The following is a 10,310-nucleotide window of genomic DNA, read 5'->3' as shown; positions in this document are numbered from 1 at the left end:
TGATAGCCAGGGGTTGCTGGGCCGTCAGCAGGACCACAGGGAGTAGGAGTCCCCAAGGGGAGGATAATATTCTCCAGCCCCTTCTCACACCACAGCCCCTTGCAATAGAGGCCTTGTGCAAACTCCTCTGTGCGTAAACACAGGGCTGTCTCAGCTGCAGACACCTCGGCCTGCAGCCTCCCTCATTCCCCAGACCTGCTGACAAAGGGATCAGGGAGGGAAAAGGCCAGCCACCTGGCCCAAGAAGAGGGCATCCTTAGTCTTCTGAGGGTACTGTAGAATTTGGATTGGCAACTCAACAGGGGCCTACCCCTTCTCCCCTTCTTCTAGCCTTACCTTGGAGGAGGACGCTGGAAGGCCAGCTTTCATGCAGCAGTTGCTGGTCAGAAGCCAGGCCCAGCTTGATAGAGTGGTCCAGGCTGGTGACATCCTTGTGATCAGGGCATCTCCCTGAGAAATGCCCACAGGGGCAGGCAGGAGCACCATAGGGGTGAGGGAAGGAAGAGGCTGTGAGGGCCCGGGCAAGGTGCAGCCAGCTTAGCCTCAATGGGACCGATCAGTGCCTGGGGTGGGGCTGAGAGAGGTGGACTGCGATTCCTTTGGCAAGATGATTAAAATGCTCCTGCTCCAAGGGATGAGGAGAGAATGCCCAGGATAGGGGCTCAAGGAACTCGTGCCCAGTGGACCACAGCACCCCCTGTAAGACAACTGCAGAAGCGGTGAAAACTACCCACCTGGCACTTCTCTATGTGGGCTAGACTGGCCATAGGCCTCAGTCTCTGAACACAGGCTGGGGCCATCTTGCAGAAACCATAGGGCAAGCCCTTGTTTCCTGCTGATTGAATTGCAGACAGCTGACCGTGTTCCGCAGTGTTCCTCCCTCTACTGACCTACCTGAAGGTGATTCAGGAGAAAGGGACTGCTTTCCCCGGGCTGCAAGACCCCACCCTGACACCTGACACCAGGCAGTGCTTGCAAGGAGCCAGGCAGGGGGAGCTGAGCAGCAGATACCACTGTTGGGGAATCATCCACTGAATCGATGAGTTGGAAACTGTTAATTTCCAGTCCAGGCAGTCAGCTCAGGGCCTCTTCTCCTTCCCTTTGGCTGATGGTCCCTAGGCCAGGACCAGTGGGCCAGGTGCTAAAAGTATCCAAGGTCCTGACAGGACTCTGGCTCCCAGAAATTCTGAAACCCAAGCCACTCTACTTGTCCTGAAGCCCTTAGCCTGTGTCCTCAAGAAGGTGGCTGGAAGACCACTTGTTCATGATGAAGTTGCAGGTCAGGAGCCGGGTCCACTCTTAGTGAGGGAACACCCGTTGCCCTTCATTTCTCCCGTCTTCCTCTTCACCCCTCCTTTTCCCTATTCTGCAGTTACACTGTGGACCCCTGGTTCTGGGTAAAACAGCCCTGCTTCATCCCAAAACTGACTGCTATGTGGATTAGATGATTGAAGTTTAAGGACAAAACAAATTATGTCCCGTTTTCAGATTGAAGGTAGTATAATTAGAATATTGGTGGGTAAGCAATTTGACCTTATTTTCCTGAGACATATCCCTATACAAATAAGTCACCGGGTCCCCACCTCACATCACCATGGTATGGGTAGGTAGAACGACCGCATCATTTGCCAAATTGGGACAGAGGACAGTAAACACAGGCACTATTAAATACACTTCACGCCTGTAATCCTAGCACTTTGGGAGCTCGAGTTTGAGACCAACCTGGGCAACATAGGGAGACCCCTTCTCTAAAAAGTAAATACACCAGCTGGGCGCAGTGGCTCACACCTGTAATCCCAGCACTTTGGGAGGCCGAGGTGGGCAGATCACGAGGTCAAGAGATGGAGACCATCCTGGCCAACATGGTGAAACCCCGTCTCTACTAAAAATACAAAAGTTAGCTGGGCGTGGTGGTATTTGCCTGTAGTCCCAGCAACTCGGGAGGCTGAGGCAGGAGAATCGCTTGAATCTGAGAGGCGGGGGTTGCAGTGAGCCAAGATCATGCCACTGTACTCCAGGCTGGTGACAGAGCAAGACTCCGTCTCAAAATAAATACACCACTTCAACAGGCACAGACTGGCACTGTCCTGGGCCAACTGTCACTGAGGTCATCTCAATAGGCAGCTTCCTTATTATTGAATGCGCACGTCCCAGCCCCAGATGAATCAGAAGTCAGCGCTTTTTGGACATTGCCTCAAACTTTTTGAAAGACATTATCATTTGAATGAAAACCATTGAGAAATGAGAAAATCTTAACTTGAAAAATTTTTAGTCTCATCCAAGGGCATAGGATACCTGCATCAGCTCCAACTTCTGCTTTTCTCCTTTGCCTCTGCTCCTTTACCCTTACCCAGGGATATCCCATACAGGAAGCTGCCTACAACCAAAAGCTATCTTCGCCTTCTGGGTTGAGTGCTCGAGCCAAGTGTGGAAATGCAAATCGCTTCTTCGGCAGATTGCAAGCTGCCCAATATAATCTAAGAGCCTTCTATGCCAGCCTGCAGACTGGAGAAGGTTCACTCGTGTCACCCACTTGGGTTGTCACAGGTAGTAAACAGAAGCTAACTCATCACCGTAGCCAGGTTTCTGTACTTGTTTCCAGACACGCTAGAGCATAGCACATTCCAACATCTGATCTTAATCTCATTCTGAAGCACAGTGAGCAATCAAGTGTGCTTGTTCCAGAGCTGATTAGGAACTTTCTAGAAAAGCGGGTCATTATATTGCATTCTTTCATAGGAGCTCATTATCACCTGAAAGATACCTACTCTACCTTCCCTCGAAAATCTTACATTTGAAACTAACCCAAACTTTTGAGAAAGCGATTTTAATGAGGCATAACTTTAAGCAGTTGCTAACTTCAAACGTGGAATGCTTTGATGACTGCTGGCTCTCATGCTGTCTCACTGACATCCACGTACTACGCTTTAGTGGCCATCATCGCACAAGGAAACTGGTTTCATACTGAAGTTTAAGACTGAGTTCTACACCTGTGGGCTTCTACACTACGGAACGGGAGTGGGGGGAAAAGCTTATTAATATACTGTCTTAGCCCACACTGCAAATACAGCATTATGGCATCTTCATCAAGCACAGAGCTGTTCACATGCTTTCTACAGTATCTTTATAAATAAAAGGTTCCTTTGTCCACCAAACAACACCTGAAATGATCTAAGCTCAAAACATTAGTATACAAGGACCTAGATAATGGGACATGTGAAAACTTAGTACATTCAATTTAGGTTTTGGACACTTAGTTGGATAAACAAGTTTATTTGTAAATTTAGTCAACATACATAATTGACCTAAAAACTTCAGTAAATTTTAAAACCACTTGGAAGGCCATCTCTATAAAAATGATTTTCCCAGGACAGTAACCAGATGTAACCTAATCCAACACCATCTCAATTGGCAGAGGTTCAGTGGGCTGGAGTTTTGTACTCCTCCCCCACACTAAGTTTTTATAATACAAATGCCACAAGAAAAAGAACTTCGGTACTGTTTCCTCAGCAGAGGAGAAAAACTCAACCTAGTTATGGGACCAACCACACAACACAATGAAAAGCTGCACTAACTAGTTCAGAATATTAGTTAAGATGATGCTGGTGTGAATAACTCGTTTTTTCTAGAGCCCTTATAAATAAAATCCCCCAGTTAGTGTTTGCATTATCAGCTAGAGGGTTAACGTGGTAGAATGAGGACTTATGCAAGGTATAAATGCGCATAGCATTTTACTACTATGAGAACAAGTGCAGCCAGAAGAAAACCAACTGGACTCTAAATTACACACACCTTAATGACAAGACTCCCCACCACTTGTGAATGTAAAACATTTAATTTAAAAATGTTGACACTACAATATATAAAATAGCTATTATAAATGCACATAGTGTATTCTATAGCTGCCAGGTTTACTTTTTTTTTTTTTTTTTTTTAAAGGAAACTGTAAGTTACACTGTGGTTAAGACTTGTATCTTCACCCTTGAAAAAGCCCACATTCTATCACAGTGATGTATGGTCAGACTTAACAGCCCCAATTGTTAAACACTTGGATCAAGTCATAACCAGTTTTATTGCAAAAGGACCCTGTACACATTTATCAACTCTAGTACCTTAATAGCTACCCAACAAGTCATTAACATACAGAAACATGCATCATGAGAAGCAAGAAATATCACCCATCCCTTCTGCATATTAGCAACTTGTCACTCCTGAGCAACAGTGCTCACATCACTGAGGTCTGTGAACAGTCACTTTTCGCATTCATCCTGAGTGAAAGATGGAATGACTTAAGTACAAATGCAACATATTATAAACAATTTCTTACAAAAAAAGTCACAAATTAAACCAAAGTATTTTACAGAATTTACTACAAAACGCCATAAAAACTGCCTTCACTTAAGCTCTCTCTCCCCGTATCCGGCGAGCCAACTGGATGTCTTTGGGCATGATGGTGACTCTCTTAGCGTGGATGGCACACAGGTTGGTATCTTCGAACAGACCCACCAGGTACGCTTCGCTAGCCTCCTGTTGAGGACAAGAGCCACACTATTAATCCCCCTCGGGGAGCGGAAACCGCCCAGCCCTCCCCCAGCTCCAGGCCTTTGTCTTACCTGCAGCGCACCGATGGCTGCGCTCTGAAACCTCAGGTCGGTTTTGAAATCCTGCGCGATCTCCCTCACCAACCTCTGGAAGGGCAGCTTCCGGATGAGCAGCTCGGTCGACTTCTGATAACGACGAATCTCTCGAAGCGCCACGGTCCCGGGCCTGCAGCGAGCAGGGGAGCGGTGAGCGGACGCTGCCGCACAAAGCCGGCCACCGCCGGGCCATTGTTCCCCCGCCCGACCTACCTGTAGCGATGAGGCTTCTTCACCCCGCCGGTAGAGGGAGCGCTTTTCCTGGCGGCTTTCGTGGCCAGCTGTTTGCGGGGGGCTTTCCCACCAGTGGATTTACGAGCAGTCTGCTTGGTTCGGGCCATTTTCTTTCACCTAAGAAAGACGCCCCGAAGATAAGGCCGCCGCGCTCACCCGGGCCGCCCCCCGGGGCTGCGGGGGGAGGGACAGACCCTGGCCCCACCGCCGGGCCTCCCGCCTCCCCGCGCCCCACCTCGCGGCAGCAGATGGCCGAGGACCGCCAACCTCCTCCCCCTCCCCTAATGACTCAGGCTGCGAGGAGCGGCAGCCTCCCCCGGGAGGGGGAGCGCGGGGAGGAGTCACTTCCCTTCCTTGACGGGCGGAGGCCCGACTGCCCGGAACCCGGCGTCGGGACCTCTGAATCACCGCCGGGAAAAGGCGGGGACACAGTTCCGGAACAAAGCCCCAAGGGGAAACCTCCCGGGCCCATACGCGACCCGACGCCAGCGGCCCGAGCAGCCCCCGCCGCTCGGCTCCCAACGGCCGCGGCGCGCGGCGCCAACGGTTGGCAGAACCTGAAGCCGCGGGTAAACCCACGAACGCCTACCCAACGCCGAAGTTTTAGGCCACTTCTCCGACCGCCGCGCCGCTTCCGCTGCCCGAAGAAGAGCCGCAGTCGACGAGCCAAAAACCAACACCACCCAACGAAAGACCAAACCGCTCTGCGCTCCAAGCCCCCGCGTCGCCTCCGTTTTTATAGGCACGCTTCACGCTGCGTCTCTGCGTCATAGAACCCTTATTTGCATACACCAACGACTTTTTCTATTGGTGGGCGCTTTCGCCGACGCGCTGACATCCCCCGACACAAAGGCCGTGCTTCGGCAGTGTTCCATGATTGGTGCATATCTAGGCCGCTGATTGGCTGTTAAAGTGGCCTAATGATTGGATGGATGCAAAGAGGAATGGACGAATCAGAGTTTAGCACTAAGCGGCCCTTCTGATTGGATAAAATGGAGCTATGTTTGGATCCTTCCCTTGGTTCCAAAGCTCTGCAATAGAAAGTCAATGCAAATGAATTGCATTGGTCTCTATCAGGATGAGCAGGAGTCTAAACTTACAGGCATCAAGCGAATGCTATGCACGCAGAGAGGCTACTTTAACAAAATTTTTGTAAATATTTTCCGATGTAAAATAAAATGTGTTCCCTGGATTATTTACCTTTCATATTTTGATAGTTAAGTGCGTAGTGTGAGAATTAGAATTCAGTAAATCATGTTATATTATCAAGTATTTCATATATCATGCACATACATTTTTAACAAAAAGCAGATGTCTTGGTGGGGTGGGAAGGGGTAAATAATAAATACAAATAAACATGTTAATAAATTATTTTAGAGGAACTGTTTTGTATGTTTTTAAGGTGTCACAAAATATTTTTTGATTTCCATATGCTTAAACAAGAGGTAACTTACTAAGCAACATGTTACTTGAATTATGTACTTCAACTGAATGAAATGACTACAGCCAGAAAGTAAATAGTCCTACTATAGTATTTGCATGTCCATAAAGAATAAACAAAAGATAACTAAACTAGATATGTGCCCTTTTGTTTAACAGCATATCCTGACAGGTATTACTTCTGAAGAAACATGACAAATGTGTAAATATGCTAATCCCTACCTTTGCCTAAGTAAATGTCTTAGGTAGATTGTAATAGTCAGTTCTTCAGTTGCCTCAAGTATATAAAATACCATAGCAGGCTTAAGGTTAAGACTAGCCAAGCAAAGCCCAGAAAATTGAAACAGAGCCTTGGGCATTCTACTCTATAGTTCTGATGCTGGTCCAACAAATATTCTAAACTATTAAAAGAAAAAGTAGCAGATACAGGTATGCATAGGTTTCAACAAAAATATTTTTTTGTTTTTTTTGAGACGGAGTCTGACTCTGTCGCCCAGGCTGGTGTGCAGTGGCACGATCTCAGCTCACTGCAAGCTCCACCTCCTGGGTTCACACCATTCTCCTGACTCAGCCTCCGAGTAGCTGGGACTACAGGCGCCTGCCACCACGCCCGGCTAATTTTTTTGTATTTTTAGTAGAGACGGGGTTTCACCGTGTTAGCCAAGATGGTCTTGATCTCCTGACCTTGTGATCCACCCGCCTTGGCCTCCCAAAGTGCTGGGATTACAGGCATGGGCCACCGTCCCTGGCCGATAATTTTTTTTTTTTTTGAAGTGGGGTCTTGCCCAGTCACCCATGCTAGAGTGCAGTGGTGCAATGACCACGGCTCACTGCAGTTTTGACCTCCTGGACTCAAGCAATCCTTCTGCCTCAGCCTCCCAAAGTGCTAGGATTACAGGCATGAGCCACCATGCCTGACCTTCAGAAAATTACAGTACGTAAGTACAAATACCTCAATATTGACTTGTCACACCAGTGGTCAAGTATCAAACAATGAGAAAAAAATGCACACTTTGAGAAACTAGCTCAGCTTCATCTCAATCTCTGGTATCAAATTCCTGTTATTATTTCAGCCTTCTTAATTTTTTTTTTTTTTTTTTGAGACGGACTCTTGCTCTGCTGCCAGGCTGGAGTGCAGTGGTGCGATCTCAGCTCAATGCAACCTCCGCTTCCTGGGTTCAAGCGATTCCTCTGCCTCAGCCTCCCAAGTAGCTGGGATTATAGGCATGCGCCACCATGCCCGGCTAATTTTTTGTATTTTAGTAAAGACAGGGTTTCCCATGTTGGCCAAGATGGTCTCGATCTCTGGACCTCGTGGTCTGCCTGCCTCTCGCCTCCCAAAGTGCTGGGATTACAGGCGTGAGCCACTGCGCTCAGCCAGCCTTCTTAATCTTAACATGCACGTTATGTATTTAATCATCATATACCTAAATTTACTGTGATAACCAACTTTGATTTCTGCCTTTGACTCAAAATTTGAGGTAGGGAAAAATTACATGATTTTATTAATGCCATGCTGAGAAGAGAAACCTAGGTGGATTCTCATGCTTTATTCTCAAACCTGTGTCAAGTTAAGAAACAGGGGACTGTTTAGACACACATATGAGGCTGTCAAATTCTCTGGGATGCAAACAGAAAAATAACTTGCCATCTTTTTTTTTTTTTTTTTTTGACTTTGGCCTAGAAGAGGAATAGGCTTTCTAAATTGGTCCCCCTCTTTGTGTTCCACGATTTTTTTTTTTTTTTTTTTTTTTTTTGAGATGGAGTCTTGCTCTGTCGCCTAGACTGGAGTGCAGTGGCGCCATCTCGGCTCACTGCAAGCTCCACCTCCCAGGTTCACACCATTCTCCTGCCTCAGCCTCCTGAGTAGCCGGGACTACAGGCGCCCGCCACCACGCCCAGCTAATTTTTTTGTATTTTTTACTAAGATAAGGTTTCACCGTGTTAGCCAAGATGGTCTCGATCTCCTGACCTTGTGATCCGCCCGCCTTGGCCTCCCAAAGTGCTGGGATTACAGGCTTGAGCCACCGCTCCCGGCTGTGTTTCACGATTTTTCTAGGTCATACAGAATCCTGTCATTTCCATGCCTCTGTGTGGATGGACAGTCATTTTCTTTCCAGCTTTGCTGATTATTAGAAACTAAAGCCATCCGGAGAAAAAAGGTATGGATATACATTTATCCATTTAAGTATCATTCGTGGAAACAGGAGTCCGGGCGCGGTGGCTCACACCTGTAATCCCAGCTCTTGGGAGGCTGAGGAGGGTGGATTGTGAGGTCAGGAGTTCGAGACCAGCCTGACCAACATGGTGAAACCCCGTCTCTACTAAAACTACAAAAATTAGCTGGGCGTGGTGGCACACACCTGTAATCCCAGCTACTCAGGAGGCTGAGGCAGGAGAATTGCTTGAACCTGGGAGGCGCAGGTTGCAGTGAGCCGAAATCACACCACTGCACTCCAGCCTCGGCAACAGAGCAAGACTGTCTCAAAAAAAAAAAAAAAAAAAAAAAGGCTGTCTCTCTTACTTCGTAGTCACGCAGGTATGTTTCACTTTTTCCAGATTGGTACAATGGAGGAAAAGCAACACAGGAAATGGGGAAGAATCAAAAATGTTTATACAATGAAAAAAAAGCAGAAGAAAACAAAACAAACAAAACCCAACAGTGAATGTGATGTAGTCTTGTAGGCTACTGTCCTAGTTCCTCTTGTTACCAACTTGCTGAGTAACTTTGTGCAAGTTACTTAGCTTCTCTGGGTTTCGGTTTCCTCTTTTGTAAATTAAGCAGTTTGGATGATATCATCTCCCAACTCCACCAGTACACACTTATTCTGAAGCTCATGATATACATCTATTATTTAAAATCCAGTGCTGTGAACTCTATTTCTTCAGTCAGATCACACTTGAGTATTGTGAGGCTAACATAAACCAAGTAACTTGCGTTTAATCATAGGATTAAAGCAATATACTACAGCTTTTATTTGTCCTTTTGTAATTTTTCATTTTCAAACGCCCCTAGTGGCTAAACGATTTAGCCTGTTTAGGAAAAACCAGTTTCTCAACTCTGTAATGTGGCTTCTGATGTGAGGGAACTTGGAGCTAAATAAAATAAGTATGTGTCACTCAAACATTAACGATTTTCCATTAGCCCCACCACCCTTCACCCCTAAGGTTATTTGGAATGTGTTTCTTTAATGAGATAATCATTTGTTAATGTAATCCCATCTAAGAAAATATAAATCAAAACCAGTGGATTTGAAATAGATTCAATATGAAAAACCAAATTAAATGACAACGGTTAAAATATCTACGGAGAACATTCTAAAACTCACAGAAACAAATGCCTAGGTCTGGGGCATCTGGCTTATTTTATAAAGTGAAGAACTTTGCTTGACTGGTGGGAAGCAGAGAGGGGAAAGATAATGTCCCAAGTAAAAAGGCTGACGTCCAGACAAGAAAACTAGAGTGGATAAATACGGGCACGCCCTACTCAAACCCAGGCCTTTCCTCTGGACCCTGAGATGCTTCTCAACACTGGCAACTTGTCAGTGTACCTCAGAGACTATTCTAGGCGGAGATTAAATTCGTCCTTGGCCTTTAATGTACTGGAAACAAGTTGGTCAGGCCAGGTGTCAGGCTGAGAAAGCACACAAGTCGTGGAGTTCCAGGTGTCGAGTTTGGCAAAGGTAAATGAAGCGCCTCGGCAAAGGCGCGGGAACTGTAGCGTGCGGTGTACCTCCTCCTTAGCAAAGCTTTCCCAATGCCTCTTAGGTTAGACCCGCCGCAGGGATGAAGGGGTTGCTGGCGGATTGCAGGTGCCTGCAGCACAGGGCCCAGAACTAAGAACCGACAACACAGATTCTTAAGCCCTGCTTGGAGCACTGCTCTGAGCTGGCATTAGAACCGAACCTAGCTGTACTAAGTATGAAGGCAAAGTAGTTGTGACACTGTTGGCAGTGAAATTATACTTGGAACTCTTTCGCAGAAATCGCTAGGGCCTCC

The 10,310-nt window shown here is 46.8% G+C and overlaps 1 protein-coding gene across 1 annotated transcript; it reads right to left on the bottom strand.

The window, feature by feature from the left end:
- Positions 1-3,257: 3,257 nt before the first annotated feature.
- Positions 3,258-5,746, bottom strand: H3-3B (H3.3 histone B). Its single transcript, XM_031010666.3, has 4 exons — positions 5,461-5,746; positions 4,851-4,988; positions 4,614-4,767; positions 3,258-4,527 (listed from the first exon to the last, which is right to left on the bottom strand). The coding sequence occupies exons 2-4, from the start codon at positions 4,976-4,978 to the stop codon at positions 4,399-4,401; spliced, it is 411 nt and encodes a 136-aa protein (XP_030866526.1). The 5' UTR covers positions 4,979-4,988; positions 5,461-5,746; the 3' UTR covers positions 3,258-4,398.
- Between the last annotated feature and the right edge of the window lie 4,564 nt (positions 5,747-10,310).

This window comes from Gorilla gorilla, chromosome 4, assembly GCF_029281585.2.
Source record: "Gorilla gorilla gorilla isolate KB3781 chromosome 4, NHGRI_mGorGor1-v2.1_pri, whole genome shotgun sequence".
In the NCBI taxonomy this organism is placed as follows: domain Eukaryota; kingdom Metazoa; phylum Chordata; class Mammalia; order Primates; family Hominidae; genus Gorilla; species Gorilla gorilla.
Note: the sequence above shows the minus strand (reverse complement) of the source record. Positions and strands in the feature narration are given on the sequence as shown.

Coding starts and splice junctions, on each gene's coding strand:
- H3-3B (XM_031010666.3), bottom strand. CDS start 4,978: ATGGCCCGAACCAAGCAGACTGCTCGTAAATCCACTGGTGGGAAAGCC. Junction 4,768..4,850: donor AAGAAGCCTCATCGCTACAG/GTAGGTCGGGCG, acceptor TGCTCGCTGCAG/GCCCGGGACCGTGGCGCTTC. Junction 4,528..4,613: donor CAGCCATCGGTGCGCTGCAG/GTAAGACAAAGG, acceptor TGTCCTCAACAG/GAGGCTAGCGAAGCGTACCT.